The following is a 22,158-nucleotide window of genomic DNA, read 5'->3' as shown; positions in this document are numbered from 1 at the left end:
ATGCAGAGAAGTAGCCAGCACAGAAAGAACTGTGCCAGCTACAAGGTGGTGGGGGAGGGGAGCGCAGTTCCCAGAAACCGAATAATTCTGTGCCCCTCTAGGCCATACAATTGCTCTCTTAACTACCCTAAGGCAGTTTACTTTCCCTTAAAGTTTTCACATATCTTGTAGCTCCACGGAAGAGATTCACAGCTGTTCCATTTTTTACCCTTAAATCCACAGTAAATTACTTTGAAGAAGGAAGTGCTTTAGCAAAGAGAAATCAAATGCACAGGTATGGGGGATACCTTGCTTGAAAATAGTACATGTGAAAAAGAACTTGGAGTTGCAGTCGATCACAAGCTGAACATGACTCAGCAGTGTGATATGGCTGCAAAAAAGGCAAATGCAATTTGAGGGTGCATCAATAGGAGTATAGTTTCCAAATCATGGGAACTAATAGTCCTCTATGCTGGTCAGACCTCATCTCAAATATTGTGTCCAGTTCTGGGCACCACACTTTAAGAAGGATTCAGATAAATTGGAATGAGTTTAGAGAAAGGCAACAAAGATCACCAGGAGACGAGAAACTGTCCTACGAGGTAAGATTGAAGGTACTGGGTATGTTGAGCCTTGGGAAGAGAAGACTGAGGCACTTTTGGTGGCACTTTTCAAGTAGCTAATGGACTGTCACACAGAAGAGATCCACAACCTGCTCTCTACCATCCAAGACTGTAGGACACAAAGTAACAGGCTCAAGTTACAGGAAGGCAGATTTCGGTTGAACATCAGGAAAAACTTCCTAACAGTCAGAGCAGTCAGACAATGGAACCAATTGCCAAGGGAAGTGGTGGGCTCTCAGTTGCTGGAAGTATTCAAGCAAAGACTGGACAGCCATCTGTGAGGGATGCTTTGAACTGGATTCCTGCACTGACCAGGTGGTTGGACTTGATGGCCTAAATGGCCCCTTCCAACTCTATGTTCCTAAGTGCTATGGTTGCCTCCTGCATGTGGACAAATCTTCAGCAGGACTTGGTGTCAAGTCAACAGCAATGCAACTGTTTAATACCAAGAATTTTTGTTCTTATCTCTAGTCTTCAAAAGGAGAATCAGAATATAGCAACACTGAATAAATTTAGCCATTGAAGTGCTAATCAAATAAGAATTTCCTGCCAGTACACAAATCTTCAAAATTGCTCATTTATCTTGAATGAGTTACATCAGCAATTTAAGGTTTGTGAAATGCTTCTGAACTGTGACTTATTCTCGAAGTGATAGGACACTCATGATTCTTTCCCTAACATGTTTTGACAAAAATGTTCTGCTTCATCATCATAACAATCTGTCTCTTTAAAGCCAAATTTTAATTTCTCCAGTGTTCTACTATACATTAACCAAGGTAATGTTATGCTGACATTCAGAGTCCTCAACAAGCCTTGCTTGATTTTGCTAAATCAACAGAAGGTAATGTTCTCCATTTTATGTTTTCCAGTGACCACTTAAATCAAGTTCTAATTATATGATACAAATATCAGCCCACCCAAGACTGATTTGAGTAAGTAAAGTTGCAAGATGGCCACTGGTTAGGGGTTGGTTCTCTAAGGGCCAAACTACAAGTACTACAGGAAATCAGTGATCAAAAGTTTTTGTTTCTACTTTAAAGCAGACTCAGAGGTTTCCTTAATTTTTTCTACCTCTGTTTTTTAATAATGAGGCTAAAAGCTTGGGGGTAGGTGTTATTTAGGACAAGAAAGTGGTGTGGGAAAAGGGTTAAGAAAACCTCCCCTAGTGCTACTACTCCAGTAAATTGTGGAGTTCACTTTAAAGTTCAAATAAAAACCCAGGAGATTCTGGTCCGGTTCACACAATCATCGTAGGCTAAACAAGCCATGATGGCTTGTTTAAGCTGTAGTGCATGCTTGGCGCAATTTGCGTAATCACCCACATGCGGTGGCTTGTTCTGTTGTCTGAACCTGGGCAGCATTGCTTGTTTGAGGGGGAAACAACCCTCAAATAACCCAGCAACAGCCCATGGATTATTTGAGAGCTGTTTCCCGCTCAAACAAGCCATGCTGCCCACATTGGGATGGCATGACAAGTTGTGGTGAGGTGGGGGTGATTATGGAAATCAAACCCAGCACGTGCCATGGCTTGTTTAAGTCTTATTTAACCAACAATGATCATGCAAACCAGGTCAATGGATCTCCTGCACCATGTGTAGTTTGGCCTTAAGTTAGTTCTGCAAGAGATTTTGGCAATGAAAAAATGAATTACAAAATCAGAATAAAAGACGAGCTCTGCTGCAGTCCAGCATCCTGCTTCCCATAGTAAGCAACCAGATGCTTCTGGGAAGCCAACAGGCAGGGCATGAATGCAATGGCCCTCTTCTGCTGCGGCTTCCAAACTGGTTTCCACAAAATATTTGAATGAATATCTATGAATTCAGGACACAATTTTATTTTGACAGGGTTTTTAAAACAACAGTTTAGGCAGGAATAAAATACATCTTTTGTACTTGCATCAAGGTAAGCTACCTGGCTGCTTTTTGTGTTTCTTCCGAGAGACCTTCCTCTTTCACAAGTTCTTCAAAATTAACAATATCTTCAAGATCAGGAACAAACCTACAAGTTTCATATCAGATTGACTCACAATTGTATATCATGATATGTATACAAAAACTAATGTAATCTTCCTGTTTCTTAAATTGTTTTATTTCTGCTCATGTTTTATCACACACTTGCTCATACTCTGTTACACAACTAACAAAGGTTCTAACTCCCCACCCCCATTCACCCTTCTCCTGGTGCTGTTACAGCATTCCTTACAATTTTTAGAAAACAAAACTCAAATACCAAGTTCATGATAAGAATGTTTATCTAAAATAGGCAGGTTTAAATTGACTAAACAGACTTACATAATTTATTCTAGGCACAGTGTTTTCTGGGTACAGAACAAGAACATTTCTGGCTATGTCCCTACTGTACATTGTTGCATCCAGCTGTTCTACCTGTGTGCAGTAGTAATGGATTGCTGTCTGTATGTTAACAGTAAGCCATACTGCAAGGAAGAAAATCAGAATAAAAGGAGCTGTAAAGACTTTACAGTCTTTTAAAGAGAGCTTCGGCTATTGGGCGGTATAGAAATAAATAAATAAATAAATAAATTTACAGCAACATGGAGAGGCAAGCTGAGATGTATTTGGTGCATACCTAATTGCACTACTACAGCAGTGAAGTCCACCAGATCTTATCATTCGTACGTAGCCCATAGCATTCCCTTCAAAAATAAAACAAGAAATTTATGCATCTGAAGCAATATTAAAGAGAGAAGTAAGTGACTGAGCACTTAGAATTTAATGACACATTTAGAAAAATAAAACTTGCTGGAGACATCTAATGAAGCTGTATTTCTCCCATGACCAGTACTATTTAATTTCTTAATAGAAGTCATATTATAAAAACATGCTGGTAGTGATAAGCAGTTTGCAGAATGTGTATAACACTCACTGATGTGCCTATTTTGCAACATTATGGCCCACTCCAGCTGAAGTGCTTAATTCTGTTCCATTACAATCCATGAGACTTTGAGGTGCTTGGTTTTGGCCCGACAGTACTCAGTATCTTTATAATTTATGTAAAACACATTTTAGAAGTACTTATGATATAACCAACCTTAAATCTGACAGACATTCAAGTAAAATGTTATTATGAAATAAAATCAGTAGTGATGAAAATAAGATACAGTTAAAATTGAGACCTCTTGAATCCCAATGTTCTTGACTCTCCCATTGATTTCAATGGGATTTAGCTGATTAATTTTGACTGAATCACACCCTCACAGAACAATAAGACATTTCACAAGTTCTATAACATCCTGAAGTGACATAATCCAGCCAACTTCAGCTTTTATTCAACAATGGGAAAATTCATGCACTTGAAAGCATCTGTTCTCTTGTTTTCTGGGAAGAATTTAACTCTGAAGTCTTAAAAGGCAGCATAAAATTAGCAGAAAGTTAATAATGGCTGCAATTCAAAGGATTGTACAACTACTTCCTTGTACCTAGGGATGTCTGAAAAATCTGCAACGGAATCAAATGAGTTTGGATTTTTATGAATCTGACCTGTGGATTTCGCAGTAGAATCTCCCCAGTCGGGCAGATTCTGTGGACCATTTTTCTAACTTTCCCAAATTCATATAAATTATATAGTACTGTAATATTTCAACATAGTAATATGCTATATAATATCCGCTTTCATACCTATCTGGCTTATTAGTTGCCTGAACTGGTCAAGGTAACTTTGTCCATCAGGTGTAATTCCAAGTTTTCTGATCCCCCGGTTGAATTTCTCTGCTCTCTCAAAGGGGTACTAGAACAATTATTTTGATATCCATTAAGACCAAACATTGGCCATAAAGTACATGCATCAGCCCCATTTTGTTTCTGCAAACACCAATACCTTTTCTTCTGCCTTAGTAATCCTCACTGTGCTATACAAACTGAAAGATGCACCTCTAGAATAAAGACTGATCAAGCCTTGTGATGAACACAATTTAATAAGATCCCTTACCTTGCAAAACGTTTTCAGAATATTTATCTGCAAACCTCACTATGTTTTTAAAGAAAGAAATATACAATTATGTTCTTTCTGGGTTAGAAACAATATCATTGGCCTATGCTTTCAGAAGACATTTTAAATGCAAATGTATCTAAAATGCCTAGAATGGAAGCCAAATACTAAGTTTGAAATATGTATTTGAGATGCCTTCTTGTAAATGCAGCTTTGACAAACTCCTGCATTCTGAACAGACCAACACCTCCAGCTTGAGTCTGAGATTTCTCCCCACCCACCCCCCAGAAGTGAAGTCCTGAAAAGACAGATAACCTGTGTTTTATTTCCCCAATACACTTCCACAGTATAATCCCGTTTTTATAATAACCCGTCTGGTCAGAATTGACTAGCCCTTTTATAATGTAAGTTTTGAGTAATTAAAGAGATCGTATCAGCCCCTAAATAAAAATACATATTTTCTAATTATTTCTAGAATTAGGCTTAAAGAAGGAGATTTGAGCATTCCACTCCTTCCATCAGGTGGTCAGCCTAGAGTTCTCAGGCTAGAAACAACCTGTGGTGGCAGCTTATCAGGATTCTTTCCTGGGAAATCCTTACAAAAAGGATGAAACTGCCCTATAATGAATGGAAAGGTTTGAAGGTACTTTAATATATTATAGACCAGGGGTGGGCAGACTCCAGGCTTCCAGGCTCTACTTTGTTTTTTACTAGACCCCCAAGATGCACCAACTGGAGCGATTTGCAAAAGATATGTACATCAAATTAAATAATTCTGAACCTACACATTTGTTTTGGGTACTAGAACTGAATAGAGCTCACATGCTTTCCATACAAAGATCCATCCCTGATTATGCCAAGCTTTCTTCATTTCATGTGTATACTTTAGGGCATTGTGCCTTCCCTCTTAAACATAGTGCTCCTGTTCAGGGTTCCATCCAGTCATTCCCTCCAAGTCAAGCATTCCACTCCCTACCCTCCTATTCCAATATTCAGTTTTTCTTTTCTGACTGTCACTCTACACTATGTGGTTACTGAGCATGCTTCAGTTTAAGGGGTTTGCCCCTTTATGTTAAGATTTTTTGGACTTCTGCACGCTTCTGGATTCCCCTGGGGAAACCTCCCTCTTATTTCCCAGTAGCCCCATTTTGGCAACAATCTTGTTGGCATGCACCACTTGAATTCGCTATTAGAATTAATTATGTTAAAGGAAAATAGAAAACGTGCTTTTATAAATATATAAAAACTGGTACCATACACGTCATATTGGAGTAAAATATTACAGCTCTTAACATAAGCACAAGTGTTGTTTGGTCATATCTGCTTAGTAACCATTGCTGGTAAATAAAAACACACATCTTACATTGCAACAGATTAGCAATTTACCAATTATTTATCGCATAATCTTAAACATGTCTACTCACATGAGTTCAATGGGGCTTATTCCCAGGTGAGTGGGTATAGGATTGCTGTATCAGTGAATTTTAGAAGATAACATTATATGCAAAGAAATCGCTGAATCTACAAAAGTTTCACATACAACATACCTTGTGGTCATTTTGATCCTTAACTTCCCTAAAGAATCTGATATCTTTGATCAGTCTGGATTTGATGTGTTCATCATACATGAACTGGCTAAAGATATAAAATTTCTTCCTCAGAAACTGGTACGTGAAATTTACCTGAAGAAAAGTGTTAAAAAAACACAATGAGGAAAATTATCAGTATCACAGAAGATGCTATAATAGCATTCTTCCTCTTCCCTATTTGCTCAGTGATTTGTCTTTATGCATTTTTATTCCGTTCAACAATGTGAAAACCTTCGCATAGCATATTATTAAAGGCAAATTCATACGTTATTGTTCTGATATGGTCACTGCTTACAAATGGTGAGGTCCCATGCTGTGCCAGTAATGTCTAGAAACAGGAACCACATGGCACGGTTGGATGACCATAGCTGGAAGGGCATACTACCTAGGCCCTTCCTGATGCAATGTGAGTCAACCGTATATCTAACGATAATATATGAATTGGCCCCAAGACTCAGGACTACCCATACTTGCTTATAATGTCATAGTCCAACTGAAGACAACGTGCATTGCCACACTGACTCTTTCTATCCAAAGTTGCTGTAATGAAAAAGCAAATGCCAAAGGGCATTCCTAGTTGGTCTTAAGAGTTCACAGTGGGACATGTGAGGAGGGTCCCTCATTAGCAATTGAGGCTTATGAGTCATAACTAGCACCTTAATTGTTCATAAGGAGACAACAAGGAGATTGGATCTGCTGCAATTTGCTCTTCTTGATCCACTGGATTCTACAGCTAAAAGATTCCAAGCCAGTCAGCAACACAGTAGCATTTATAGAACCTCAAACTACACAGACAGAAAATAAGTAGTTCTCATATACTGTGCCAGACCATTGGCCCATATAGCCTTTCCTAGCCCTGCTACCTGAGATAGTTTCAACTCAAGGTGCCAGGGACTGAATGTGGGACGTTCTACATGCAAAGCATGTGCTTAACCAATAAACTACAGCTACAAGATCAGAATCTGCCAAATAGAACTGGGGGAAGTACTACAGGCCTGTGACACAAATTAGAATTTTAGATGGAGTGACAGATCCAGAATATGTCTCAAGAGCTGCAACTTCAGTTGAACAAAGGAAGCTGACACCCCTCCAATTAGGGAAATCATGCCAGTGTAGTTATTTCATGTCCACTCCTAGACCACAGCCACACCCCGTGTATGAAGTGAACAGTGTTTCCCAGACTTCTAATAGCTGAGGCACACTTATTTTCCAAAATATAGTGTGAGACATACTTCATTCTTATATACTGAAAGGTATACTTTTAGTAAACATTACCACACCTACCCTCAGAGGAATCCACCCTCTGTTTTTGCATACATCACTGATATGGCCCCATCCCCTGGATGGAGACAAACCTAGAGCAGTTACTCATGCATCCAATGGGGTGCTGATGCCCCCACTGATTCTCCTGCGCCCCTCAGGTTCCGTAGCACAAGTGGTGGGCACCGCAGATTCCATTGCATAAGTGGGAGCCACCGCTTGCACAACCATTTAACACCTCCCAGAGGAAGCCCTGAAATGAGTGAAAACACTCATTTCTGGATCAGGACAGGTCAGTGGAGCTCCCTTATACAAGCTCCACTGACCTGACCCATTCAAGAAACAAGCATTTTCGCTTGTTTTCAGTTGCTCCCAGAAACACTGCATCTCTGTTCTGGAAGCGATGGGTGTCGCTTGCAGACAGGAATTGGCAGGGCCCAAGAGAATCGGCAGGGTTTTAAGTGCCCTGTTGGAGTCTGCCCTCAGCACAATATTACACAGTGGCCTCACACGCCCAAAATTACAAGCAATCATTATTTGGTAAAATGAAAAATACTTATTTCATATTATCTATTCTCACCTTTTGCTCAATTAATTTTAAATTTACCCCTCAGAAATATTATCGACTTCATAATATGTAACTTCTGTCTTATGGCTAAGACACGTTCCTCTGATTGTTCTGTATTGTTCACTATACAGTCTTAAGTAACGTCAGTGAATGCCAGAACTCAGGAACTATTCTGGGAATCATGCAGTAATACTTACTGTTGTGTTCATTATTCCTGTACCATGTGTTCGAATTGAATTAGCAATGTGCCTGATATTTATGGTGTTCAAATGCTTGTTATTGCTGATTCTTTCAATGAAGATCTACAATTAAACAGTTGTTGCATAATTATATTATCTATAGAATGGAAATCAATCAACAATTGGGGTATTTTTTAAGTGTACATCCCCCACTACCTCACCTGATTATTGAGATTGTAGAGGTATCGAGATACAAATACATGAATATTCCTCATAATTTCCAGAACATCAAGACCCTGAAACAACAATGTCAGGCAATTTAACCACAACCACATGTAGAAATAATCCAAATAATTACTGTGGATTTAAACATTTACACTATAAACACAATACAAGAATGCTTCTTTTTTATTACTATATTTATATCCTGCCTTTCTTCCATGATGGAACTCAAGGCAGAGCACATGGGGTTCCAAGATACTTCTCCCATCCAGGCACTGACCAGGCTTGCTTAGTTTTAGCAAGGTCACTGACATCATGCGCCTTTAGAACTAGGGTAAGGAACCTGTGATCCTCAAAATGTTGTTGGACAGCAACTCCCAAATCCCTGATCATTGGCCATGCTTGGCAGGGGTTGATAGGAGCTGGGGTCCAACAATATCTGGAGGGTCCCAGGTTCCCACCCCTTCTTTAGATCATACCATGGGACAGTACAGGAAATCAGCAACTGTAGCCCAGCCTCCAGATGTTGCAATTTGTTCATCTTAGTTTAATTGCTTAAGTCTTTTTCCCCCAAAGTGTCCTTGTTTTGGAGCCAAAACAGAGTTTATTTATTGATTTGATTTGTATACTGCTTCACAGCTGAACTCTGGAAAGTTTCCACTAAACATTTATAAATAAATATAATCAACATAAAAACAAACCTATAACAACCAGCAACAAAGCAATAAAAACAGCACATGGGAATGATCCAGAGGCCCTAAGTACTTCATTGCAGATCTGGCATTTCCCATAGGTATGTGCCTATACATTTCTTTTTATACCAGGGAATGCTCTACACATGTAAGAGGAAATCCCTATTACATGCATTCATTATTCTCCAACTATTAAAAGAGAATGATGGCAACCCAAACATACATGTTCTCACTTGCATGCCAGAGTTGCTAGATTGGGGTACAACGAAAGTACTCTCAGGACACAATCCTATACACATTTTCCTGAAACTAAGTGTCACGGAACTCAATTGGGCTTGCACACTTCAGTAGACATGTATAGAATTGCATTTCATGAGTTCTTAAGTACTGAACTCCAGTGAGAGTCATAAAAGTCTGAAGATATTCTTTAAAATACAGAAAGACACAATTCAAAGACCAGCATAAACCTGATGTACCTGTTCTAAAGTCTGACTAGGAAGATGTGCTTCTGTCATAGTTAAGCCATAGCGCTGAGTTGCTAAATTCCTCATTTCACTATACGTGGCCCAATCATGGAGAGCCACTGTGGTTAGATTGTAAAAAGTCTTGTCCAGGTAATGTGTCACATGCGCTGTACAAAGAGAAAAAAAAAAATGGCTATTTTCACTATTAATAACTGGAGAATAGGGCACAGAACAAGAAAACCAACCTACTTCACACATGCCATTTAGAACTTGGTAATCTGAGAAATACCTTGTAAAAGTATATCCTTGAGCTACATCAGAAAGACTGAAATCAGACCACCCCCAAAAAGCACAGTGGTAACAGCAAGAGGAATCTGGACTTCACAGAAAAAGTATTTAGCTTTAACAGGCAAGTACAGCCTACCTTTGATATCTATGAATCGATTAAAAAAGCGAATCGGGTTCAAAGAGAAGAAGTGGGCAAGGTCCTTCATTCCAACTTTGAATGGATTTCTGTCATCTAGCTTTAAGTGTGTGTGCACAGAGAGGCGCAGGTCCTTTTCTATTTCTTTGCATAATTTGTCCAGAAGGTGCTGCTCAAAACAAAAGTAATAAAAAACATTGTATTTCATGGGGTGGGACACCTCCATCTTCACAGGAGAGTTGTTACTAGATAATATAGTTCTACATATTATGAAATGAAGGCCAGTTTTTCTTCTATGATATGGGACCAGCAGAAAACTTTTATTCAGCAACAGGATGAATAAGTTACCTATTGCATATGCTGTATATAATATTTATGGTACGATTTTGTGGCCATTCACTCAAGAGCCTAACTGCTGGTCACTGACCAAACATTAGTATATTGTTTAAAATGCAAAAAGTATATTGTGTGTGTTAATGTTCTACAGCAAGTGCCTGCCTAAAAGCTAAATCCTGACAAGGCAAAAGGAGGAAGAGTGGGGACAACAGAAAGGTAGATTAGAATATGCAGTTTATATTATACTTTTATGAAGGTGTAGTGCTTACATTAAGAAATTAGCATTTCTTTAAAATAAAAATAAAGCAGAAAAACAGGAATTAGCAAAAAATAATCTTAAGGTGCTTGTTCAGAATGAATGTGAATTTCTATTAACTTTAAATTATCTGCACATTACCATAATATTCATAATTTAACATACTTCAAATATATGTAAAACTACCAGTTAGAAATACTGCATTTAGAAAATTTAGTCTATAACTCATAATTTAGGAATCAGTAGCCAGCCAGGTCAAGAAACTTGCGTGTGTTTAGATAAAATTAGATATACAATGCACACAATTCTTTCAGATCCTATCAATCCCACGCCTCCCCCCCAGTACAATTTTGATTGTCCTTGATTTACCCTCAATACTAGATGCATTTCTTCCCCACTGCATAAGCCCTACGAGAAATATAACAGATCACATTTAATAAGTATTTATGTATTTAATTCTAGTAATTCCAGTGTAATGTTTTGTAGGGTTTTCTCCCACAAATCTACAATATATTGCATTAAATGAAGAATTAGTATTTTCCTAATTTATAGCAATAGCTACTAGCCTGATATACATGTATCAATATAAAGGTAAAGGTGTCCCCAGCCAGTCGTGTCCAACTCTAGGGGGTGGCGCTCATCTCCATTTCTAAGCCGAAGAGCCAGCGCTGTCCGAAGACGCTTCCGTGGTCATGTGGCCGGCATGAACACCGAGGTGCACGGAACGCTGTTACCTTTCCCACCAAAGCAGTACCTATTTATCTACTTGCAATTTCTTGCTTTCGAGCTGCTAGCTTGGCAGGAGCTGGGACTGAAGACAGGAGCTCACTCCGTCACGCAGCACTGGGGTCTCGAACTGCTGTCCTGCTGACCTTCCGGTCTGCAGTTCAGCGTCTTAACCACTAAGCTATGCGGTCCCTGTATACCTGCTCACAAAAATCCTCAATAGCATATTTTATATTCCTTACAGCTTTCATACATAGTAAATATGATACTTGCATGATCACCTTGTTTAAAACATCCATGATTTCTTTATCATAGCTTTCCAGAAGAATCTCATGGGATTCCAAGTGCCTTGAGTGCATCATAGCTGGTACACAATCCCGCAATGCACTAAACATGTACTGTAAAAAAGTTCAGAATTAATCAAGAACCCAAGCAACAGTATAAGCTAACAGATACCTTAAGCAAACATAGGTAATTTGAACTGAGGATCCTGAATAATGATGCCACCTTCAGATGTAATACCAAACAAAGGTTTAGAGTAGCCTTCCCCAACCTGATACCTTCCAGATCTTTTGGACTACAATTCCCAGAATTCCTGATCATTAGCCATGCTGGTAGGGGCTGCTGGGAGTTGAAGTCAAAAACATCTGAAGGGAACTAGGTAGGGGAAGGCTGATTATGAGAACGAGCCCCAGTGAACTTTGGGCTTGCATGCTCCATCCCAATCCAGTCCTCCTCCAGTGTGGCTGCGAGATCAGAAATCTCGGCTTCCATTTTAGATTAACCTCAGTTTAGTGTGTCATCCAAAACCTAAACTGTAGTTAATCTTTACTATGGTTTATTAAAGCAAGCCAGCTTTATAAACTATGGTTTGAAGTTGTCTTGTTTCAATCAACCACAGTTTAGCTGGGTTTGGGTGACGCAGCAACCTACAGTTGATCTAAAACAGGTGAAAGATTCTAAACTCCTCCTCACAGCTGCACAGGAAGAGAAGTGTGTGTGGGGGGAGATGTGTGCAAGCCCCAGGCTCACTACACCTTATTCTAGAAACACTAGAGCTATGTTTAGCTTAAGTTCAAACCAGGACTAAGTCTATTTTTAAAGACTTTTAAAATATACCTTTGGAACACATTGGCCTTAAACAATACATTAGGTCTGGCCTATGGGTAGGATGAGGCCCACAAGGATTCCCTATCTTCTGACCCAGCAGCTTCTTCCCCTGGCAACACTCCCTGTGCCATGGAGGGAAAAGCTTTTATCTCCAATCAGCTGCTGATCATAGATAAGTGCTTTTCCCTAAGGGGCAGAGGCAGTGGTGCCAGAGGAGGAAGCTCATGCTTATTTCTGAGTAGATGTGCAGAGGCTTGGTATTTGGGATGCTTTTTAAAAGTGCTGCTGAGTAAGAACATAAGAATAGCCACACTGGATAAGACCAAGGGTCCATCTAGTCCAGCATTCTGTTCGCACAGTGGCCAACCAGCTGTCAACCAGGAACAGGGCATGAACGCAACTGCACCCTCCTAACCATGTTCCCCAGCAACTGATGTACACAGGCTCACTGACTCTGGTACTGGAGGTAGCATATAGCCATCAAGACTAGTAGCCATTGATTCTTTCAGCAGGAAAGAGTGATTTTTTCCTGCTAACCTCTGAGCAGATATGCAGAGGCTCATGCTGCTTACTTGTGAGTAAACATACATTCTATTATAAATTGGAAAAAATTAAAAGGGCGGCGGGGGGGATTTTTTTAGCCCAATCTACTTTTGCTTGTGGCGTTGCCCATTTCATCTGTGGCCACCTCCACCACTGAAATATGGGCCCCAAGAAGTTCTCTGATATGGAAGTAATCTCTCAGGGTGAAAAAGGCTTGTCACTGCTGCTTTAGGTGATCATAGATGAGCCTCAGGCTTGATTGCTCTCCCTTCCCTTTCTTCTCCCACCACAAGCTTTAACTTTAGAACAAGGCACACAGATACACATGTAAACCCTTTGAGAACTCTGATTTGTTCTTACAAAAATTCATTAACAAACCATGATATCAAACCATGCTTTCATATATTTGAAAAGGTTTCTAGAATTAAGGTGTTTCTTTGACAAAAACCCTTGCTATTTCTGATTAATTTTTACTTACATGTAACCTAGCAGCATCTACTGCATTTTCATAGACATCATCCAAATAAATTGGAAACACAGTTCTGTGCCAGTACAAGAAGCAACAGTCACATTGTGCTTGGACTCTAGAATGGGAAATTAGTGGAATTACTGAGAAAGAAAGCAACCATCCACAATTCCTACAGTATTGATACCGAAGGGTTATATGGCTTTTGAACAATGACAATGGGAGTTTCTCAAGACACACACTTTGTGTATCTAAAGCTAAATTTCATACCAAATATGCACAATCCTGGTTATGACATGGCATATATAATGAACATTCTGCAAGAATCAACAAGGCCCAACCTAGAGATGTGAAGGCCCAAAAACAAAAAACTTTGAAAGAGGGGGAGGGTCCTTTTTTTCCTAAAAGACCTTGTGGCTCTTTTCTGAAAAAATAGAAAATAGAACGATTTTGGATTATGAAATATTTTTCTTTAGAATTATGGATAAAATGTTTAAGACAAGCGACAGTTTGCTCATAAAATATCATGTTTGGTATACCAAATTTAAAAGTAGAGTTTATTTAGAAAATAATTACAAACTTACTGAGTTCACTTCTAATGTTTTTAACTTTAACGTTAATTTTGTGGCCAACCAAATGCATAATACATTTTATGTTCCTAAAGTAACAAAAAGGTGCAAGCCTATGCATGCTTAGACAGAACAATGTCCTACAACTGCCACCATTCCCCAGCCAGTATGACTTTATATTTGTAAAGAGCACTAAAAACAAAGTAATAAATTTAAATAATTAATAAGTACTCCATATTTTTCCATATCCCTCAAAATTTCCATTTCTGCCTACCCCACAGAAATAGGGGGGAAAAACAGCTTTTTCTGTGGCTTCAAAATTTCCAGAAATTTAAATCTGTAGCCCAGTCTCAGGTGACCCATGCTGCAGGACTACACTATTTTCCCATTATCATTCTGTGGTATTACTTACCGTTCCCTAAGTTCACTGATTAAGGCCAACTTTTTCATAACTACTTGAAGAGGAAGGAGCTCTTCATCTTTAAATGTTTTCTGAGAAAGAGAAATGAAAGAAAAAACAGACATGGAGGAGTATCAATCCAGTGGCCGCATCACAGTCATTGACCATATAATCCCCTGTGTTATCACTACTAATAAAAATGTGTAATATTGCAAATATAGGAGTAACTGTTGCACTTACCATTTGTGTGCCCACACTGAGGGCAAGGGAAATAACAAGTCGCCTCTGTTTTGTGCTAGGACCATTAAGAGTGTTCTCAGCCAATACAAGAGCAGAGAGTACATCAAGGCGCTGTTCACTGTACTTTTTGTCAGAAATTACCCTTTTCTTGATTTAAAAGATACAAAAAACAGCATTTGGGGTTTAGTACTGATGAGAGTCGACAGCAAGTAAATTGTATTTATGAGACTGCCACACTTATTTGCCTCAAGGGCTCAGCCTAAGACGGATTTACTACCAGCATACAAAATCTATTAACCAAAATTTACACAAATTACAGCAAGCAAAATTATCCCCAAACTAACCCCATTTCCCTTAACCCAACTTAACTATAGTCAGCACATCCTTGCAATCCTGAAGTTACTTAGGGTGTGTTCAGACTCTAGGGAAGGTCCTTCTGACTTTCAAAAGGCCAGTGAGCACAATCCACTGGAAACTCTTCTGCAGGAGGCCTTTGAAAACAAAGGGAGGCTGTGCCAGATCATAGATTCACTTTAATTTTAATGAAGCTTGAGCTCCACAAATCCCCAGTGAATGGTGCTAAACATTTCCTCTTCTGAATTCATTCTCTTTTGATGCTCATTCATCCATGCTCTAACATTTTAAAACCTCATTTTACAGTTGAGGTGACTCATTTATTCAGCCTTCCTTTTTGCTTTTATTTTTGATTAGTTAACAGCAAAAGAAATCAGTATGTGAATTAGTCTGAAATTTCACACTTACATGTTCACATAACAATAAACCGTAACTTATCATTTCATCTGAATGCAATCAATAGATGTCTTATGTTACCGAGAAAGACATCCATTGACTGCATTCAAATGGAATGATAATTTACTGTTATAGGAACAAGCATCAGGCTTGTGAGCTCGCCCCTCCCCTCTGAAGCATCTGCAGGGAGATTGAAAGCTTTCACTTCTGTTTAAGTAACTGAAAATTAGTATTACGTCTAAAACCCTACACTGTGGTTTACCTTAGCTCTGCGTTATTGTAACAAGCCAAGTTCATAAACCACAGTTTGAAGTTGGCTTGTTTCAGTAAGCCATAGTTAAGAGTAACAAGTTAGTTCAGGTTCAGATACCACACTTCAGCTACAGTTAACTGAAAGAGAGAAGCAAAAGCTTCCGATCTTCTCACAGCTGCACTGGAGGAGGAGGAGGAGGAGGAGGAGGAGGAGGAGGAGGAGGAGGAGGGCTCCTATACATGTGCCTGAGACTCTTTCACATAGCGATAAACCATAGCTTATCATTATGCCTAAAATGCAGCCAGTTTCTTTTTATGGTGCATTCTGCACACTATGCGTAGAGAAATAAACTTTTTACTAGGATTCTGCTAGAAGCTAAGTCTGCTGCACGTGCATAAGAGAAGAGTAGCTCCCTAAAGTGACTCTCACTTGCAAACCTTAGCATCCCATTCTGAATTTTTCAGGGAGTATCTATTTTTTTAAAAAGCTAAGGACATGCAGCACTGTTGAAAACAGTGAGCATACTGAAAGCTGAACTGATTTATTTACCTACAAGTTTATGGAATTTTTAAGAATCAGTTTTTTTAATGGAATGGAGAAGGTTCCTCTCTTTTGACATACGGCCATTAATCAGCTGTGCTCTTCATGTTTGGTATTGACAAAAACTTGCAAGAGACTGGTGCTGAGTTGGTGGTGAATGATAACATTATGATAATACAGAATATGGCCAGGCATAGGGCTTCACTTTTGTCTGTTGCAGTATCTAAAACCAAGAGCACCCTCTTGACCATTTGAGCTCGCTAGCAAATTTCTATTAATAAAAAGAATAAAGGGAAAAATCCAGTTGGTATAAAACTACTCATTTCAATGATACTTACGTTGGGTGTAAAATATAAGTACTTGCTGAAACTTTGATTACATACCTTAGCTACAGCAATTGCATTAAGAGCCTGATACTGAAGATGCTGAATTATGTGCGTGACTGAGTCAGCAACAATCATACTTCTTCTGTAAAATGTATGTTCTATTGCCTGTAGTTGGCCAAATTTCAGAACACAAGAGTTAGCATCACAGTTCTGCAACTATGATTTGAATCAATTTTTTTCTATACTTATTGAGTCATCCATGTGGAAAACTATTTCCACCAAATCTTCAAACACTCCAATCAATATGAAAGACAATTTGAATTGTTTACCTCCTTACACTACAATACTAAAGTGTGTGTGTGTGTGTGTGTGTGTGTATATATATATATATGGAAGTAACTTCCATTGAAATCCATTTCCAACTATATGCCAACACACACTTCAAAGAAGCATATCATATGTACTGCTATGTTACCAAGTCACAAGCTATGCTGCCATCACAGACAACTACCCTGATGTTTTAAGACAACAGTCAAATATACATTTTACAAGCAGGGCCCATTAGTGGCAACAGACTCTGGTAGCACACATACAATTAGGCCTAAATGTTGATGTAGGACTTCATCACAAGCATCATATTTTAAGCACCTGGCCAAAAGCCATTTCAGAATTACAATAGGTATCTTTTATCCAGAAAAACAATGCAGTAAAGAAAGCCTAGAGACATACAAAATATAAAACTGAAGCGATATACAAACTATTTAGAACAGGGGTGTGTAACTTCTGGGTGTCAGGGGCCACATTGACTCCTGGACCCCACATGTCCGCACCCACACCATGAATAAGTTTTACCTGAGTTACTGTTTACTTCTATTCTGTCCTGCTTTTTCCCACCTCATAAATTAAACAGACATACATCTTATAACTCACCTCCATATGAGATATGCTGCAAAAGAACTACTGTAAATATTAGTGTTACTAAAAAACATCTGAATGTTGCAACTTACTTTGAGAAGTTCCACCAGCCTGCATAATGCTTTAACTGAGGTTTTAGTCATTGGCCTCTGCATTGACATATGCAGATTCATTGTTGTTTTAATGATGTTACTAAGGCTGTAAGCATACAGAAACCCCTAGAGATAAATTGGAGGGAAAAGTGAATCATCATTTACTGCTTGCTGTGTAATAAGAGGAACTCTGTATTTGCATTACTTTTTGAGAAGGTATGGTTCAGACAAAGACCCCACAAACCATGGTTTGGCACTACATGAACAAATACAGAATGAGCCTTGGGCTCTCTTCCTCCCTCCCCTATGATTTGCAGCAAATCATCATTCCCTGTTGCATCCAAACTAGGGGTTGGACCAAGTCTTAGAGTAGACCCACTGAAATCAATGGGACTCATGTTAGTAATCACTAACTTAAATCCCAATGATTTTAATAAGTCTAAAGATATGACTGATAGCATCACCGATGCGATGAATATGAACTTGAGCACACTCCGGGAGAGAGCGGAGGACAGGAAGGCCTGGCGTGCTATGGTCCATGGGGTCACAAAAAGTCGGACACAACTTAATGACTGAACAACAACAACTAAGATATGACTAAGACCTGGTTCACATGTAACAACCCATCGGTTAAAAAACCAATGGGTTGTTGTTCAGGAGCAGGGACAGGTGGGGTAAAAGCCGCTTTTACCCCACGACTCATGATCAGCTCCTTTATAGGTTGTGCAGCATGACATACTAAACCGGATCACTGGGTTGTTTAGGGGCTAAACAACCCTGCAGTTAACCCATGGTTTGTTGTCCCCACTCATGCATGTCAACCCATCCATTTTTTAACCAATGGGGTGTCATTACATGTGAACATTTTCTAAGTCTGGATCCAACCATATGGTTTCTACTTATCCTATAATCCACTTCATACTCAACAGCAGATTATGGTTCAACAAACAGTAAGAGCAGGAGAAAATCAACAAATATGAACCTAACTGTGAATCAAGCAGCATTTTCTAACCATGTCACTTTATAATCTAGTGCACACCTGTATAAAAACGTTGCACCTGTTGGTGAGGTCTTCTGCAAACTTATCCATTCGTTGTTCCTTTGACAAAATAGATTCCATTTTCATCATCCATGAGCTTACAAACACATAATATGACTGCATCTCTCTGAAGAGAAAACAAATAGGGTTACTTAAAGGTTCAATCAGATATACCAAACCAAGGTTAAGGAAGCTTAAATATGGTTTGAAATGATGTTTGAACTGGCAAACCACGGTTTGCAACTGGCTGACAAACGGGTCAGGAACCACAGTTTGAAGCAAGTTTGAGAACTTTGGCTTGCGTTAACCATGGTTTGGCATAACGTCTGAGTTGATAAACAACAGTTACAACCATTACTCCAATTCCAGGGGTTGTTGCACAATGGAGATGCAAGTTAATTTATGAAGCAGACAAGCAACTGTAAACCATGGTTTGGGTTCTCAGCTATGGTTAGTACAAATCACAATTTGACAGGTCTGATTTCAGTCAATGTCATTTTACTTAAAAATTAATTACTTGATAAGCATAACCTGATCATCATGACCAGTCCAAGAAGAATATATCAATCTTCAAGGAAAACAAAAAAATGGAGCAAGTCTGATATATACGTCATCAGACTGAAACCACAAACAGAATGTAACACACTACTCCTGAATGCATTTATTTGAAAGTAAGGGCCAATACACACAAAATTACCCCCACAAAAGGGATACTTTAAACAGCTGTCTTTGTGTGGTTGTCTTCAGGCAATAAGGTCAGTTACATAGCAACTCCACCACATAAATAGGGGGATTTTTTTCAGACAGCACCAAAGAGTTTCTAAACAGTGTGTGTAGTAGTGTGGAGAAAATGGCAAGCTGCTGCACAAGGATGTGTGTTGTGCACCATGAAGAATCATTTCAAACTACCTCCACACTGACGGGGTTTCATGGGCTCCAGTCTTTCAACCAATTTATTTCTTATTTTCACCTAAGCAGCTTAGAATTCCAGCATAAAACCATTGTACTTGCTACATGCAAAGTTACATTACCAGTACCATTACTTATTACAAAGAGCACAAAAACTACAAAGGACAAACACAAAATCCAATTTTGGAGGGGATTGTTCCTCGAAGCTAAACATGTTTACCTGGGAGTTAGTCCCATTAATTCCCACAGAACCTGCCTCCATATCAAATGCCTAGGATTGGGAGTTCCGCTAGCTCCTATTATTTTTCAGTTGACAATTTTTTTAATGTACAGAAAAAAGAATTAAGTAGGCAAAAAAGGTTCTCCCTCTTCAAAACTTACTTGATAAGTGACTGAGACTTCTGCTGTAGAAAACTCTCTCTGTGTATTTTAACAGTATGAAAACTTTTCCTGTCCAGAAGCTTGGCAGCAGCTGGCATCTTCTGGATCAGAAAGGTATCAGCAAACCAAACAATATTAGCAGTAAGTGTGATAGCTGGCACCTGGAGCATCAACAATAACATTTGGGCAAAGGGAAAAAAGAGTGTCCATTAGGTGGATATCATATTATTCTATGATAAAGCTACTCAAAGATATTCAAATGCACCATGAAAATCAAACACTCACTACCTCCACAAATGTAGAACTGTCCTATAACATACACTGTTAAAGTTTCATTAAGTACTTCAAGGAATACATACATAACAGACCAGATTTAATTAATGCCATTTCATTTCCTACATTTGTTTAGGTTTCAGGGTCCACTGCTGAGCTTATATTTTGCAGCATCAAGATGACATAGAAAGACTAGATAGTGTTTTGGAGAAGAAGGAAGGGGATGAATCAGAGAACTGAGCTAAGCTACCCACAGTCCCTAGAAAGAGGATTCATCCTTCTAGTGCCAGAGCATGTTTGCACCAGCAGATTGCTGTGGTAGTCAGATTGAAAAGGGTTTTATGAGGCAAGTAGGACAGACACAACAACTCTGCACCACTTGCTTTTCATGGGATGCCACTTCAGCCATTGATGGACATGACAAGAAACCAGTGGCCCCACTGCTAAATACTTGAATAGGCCAGCTTAGTTTCAAACTTATTGGTCATTATCCTAAAATGAGCAGATATTCTATTTAACACATATAGAAAAGGATGGGCTTCCCAGTGTTCCATTTAGGATGGAATCATAAGCATATTTCTTTTGAAGTATCCTTCACTGGAATCAGTGGAACTTATTTCTAGGTATTTATTTATTTTATTTATTTATTATTAAATTTATTAATTGCCCATCTGGCTGGTCACCCAGCATGTAAACATGGTTATAGTTGGACTGTTAACTTTATAGCAGTTGTTGTTGTCAAAGTCTTCATCCCTTGCCAGGTCAACTTGAGTACTAAAAATTTAGAGATAACATTTTGTAGTTTCCTTAGCTACACACAAGACAAGAACTTTTGTTATTTAGGGGAACAAATTCAAATCATGAAACCGCAAAAACAAAGTCGCTAAAATGTTTTAAAGCTAGAGTTATTAACGAGAGCTAGTAACTAAATATTGATGACAAATTATATAAACTATATTTTACTAAAGGTTTTATTTTCACATTTTTTGTGAAATGTCAACTATTAGAGGAAAGTTACAAAGAACAAAATCTTCACCTTTTTGCAAATGTCCAACAACGATTTGTAAAATTTCTTGTCTACAGTCCGAAAAATCTGAAAATGCAGTACAAAGAGCCCACAAATTCCTACGTACTTATCTCTCTGGTCAATTTCTGAGGGTTCACCTTGTACAAATACACACAGAAAAGAACATTTTTGAAGTTTGCCACTAGACAAACAATATAACAAGCTTTACAAACAATAATGTGAATACAACAAGAATCCGTCGTGCATTACCAAGCTTAGATTCAACATTTGCAAAAATTGTGCGAATGCTATGTGCAAACTCCTCAGCAAAAGTGCTGTTCTTCGACACTCCACCATTGAGACAATCAAATTGCTGTTCTATACAAGCCTAAATGAGAACAAAAAAAGAGAGTGGTTTTTAGTGTTATGGAGAATATAAGCACAAATATATAATATTTGCAAACAAGAACTCTCCATCCCATTTGGCAAACTGTTTTTCAAACTGAGGGGACTTTCAAAAAAGTTGTGATATGGCATGCTTATTAAAGAACAGTGTCAGAAAGCCAGAATATACTTGATACATGGCTGAGGACAAGGAGAAGAACATGCACTTTAAAATTCAAAATCAGTGTAATTATGACAATTTTCAGAAAATAAGCCTCCAACTTTATAAGATTTTACAAGCCACATTTAAACTCATTTAAGAGCATAAACTAGTCAGTATTTATTATGTTACCTGGAATATCATCCCATCCAATAACTGGCTTTCTAGTTTTAATAGCAGCTTTTCAAATGGCTTCAGTTTATCTTCCTGGACTCCGAATTTAGAAGGATTGTGATGGACAGATTTTAGTAACCTGACAAAGCAAAACAAAATAAAGTCCAGTTAACGTTAACCCAACATCCATACATACAAGTTCGGAGAGGCAGACAGAAAGTATTCTCGGGTGGGGGGGTGACTTCAGAATGTTTGGGAAGAGCTTACCTTTACAAGGTGGCCAGGGTTTTTGTTTGTTTTTCACAAAAAAAGCCATCCCACACTTTAAGACTTCACTGCTTGATTGCATCCCTAGGCTGAATACC

General features: G+C 38.7%; 1 protein-coding gene across 2 annotated transcripts in view; it reads right to left on the bottom strand.

Annotated features, from left to right (window-relative positions):
- Positions 1-22,158, bottom strand: part of WASHC4 (WASH complex subunit 4) — a 51,103-nt gene that overhangs the window by 11,966 nt on the left and 16,979 nt on the right. For both annotated transcript variants that reach the window (XR_014784270.1, XM_084809657.1), the window contains exons 10-28: positions 21,812-21,932; positions 21,346-21,463; positions 21,106-21,233; positions 19,797-19,957; positions 18,507-18,633; positions 17,468-17,593; positions 16,518-16,625; positions 14,592-14,738; positions 14,364-14,443; positions 13,395-13,500; positions 11,545-11,661; positions 9,946-10,114; positions 9,534-9,688; positions 8,365-8,439; positions 8,162-8,266; positions 6,095-6,229; positions 4,238-4,346; positions 3,189-3,255; positions 2,514-2,600 (exon numbers count right to left, since the gene is read on the bottom strand). Coding sequence is in view for 1 of the 2 variants with exons in the window: in XM_084809657.1 (XP_084665783.1) it covers positions 2,514-2,600; positions 3,189-3,255; positions 4,238-4,346; positions 6,095-6,229; positions 8,162-8,266; positions 8,365-8,439; positions 9,534-9,688; positions 9,946-10,114; positions 11,545-11,661; positions 13,395-13,500; positions 14,364-14,443; positions 14,592-14,738; positions 16,518-16,625; positions 17,468-17,593; positions 18,507-18,633; positions 19,797-19,957; positions 21,106-21,233; positions 21,346-21,463; positions 21,812-21,932 (2,241 nt within the window). In the remaining variant the exon portion in view is untranslated. The remainder of the gene's footprint in view (positions 1-2,513; positions 2,601-3,188; positions 3,256-4,237; positions 4,347-6,094; positions 6,230-8,161; positions 8,267-8,364; positions 8,440-9,533; positions 9,689-9,945; positions 10,115-11,544; positions 11,662-13,394; positions 13,501-14,363; positions 14,444-14,591; positions 14,739-16,517; positions 16,626-17,467; positions 17,594-18,506; positions 18,634-19,796; positions 19,958-21,105; positions 21,234-21,345; positions 21,464-21,811; positions 21,933-22,158) is intronic.

This window comes from Heloderma suspectum, chromosome 7 (genome assembly GCF_057233095.1).
Source record: "Heloderma suspectum isolate Gila_16-S chromosome 7, 16-S_ref, whole genome shotgun sequence".
NCBI classification, from domain to species: Eukaryota; Metazoa; Chordata; class Lepidosauria; order Squamata; family Helodermatidae; genus Heloderma; species Heloderma suspectum.
The sequence above is the reverse complement of the archived record's forward strand: the minus strand, read 5'-3'. Positions and strand labels throughout refer to the sequence as shown.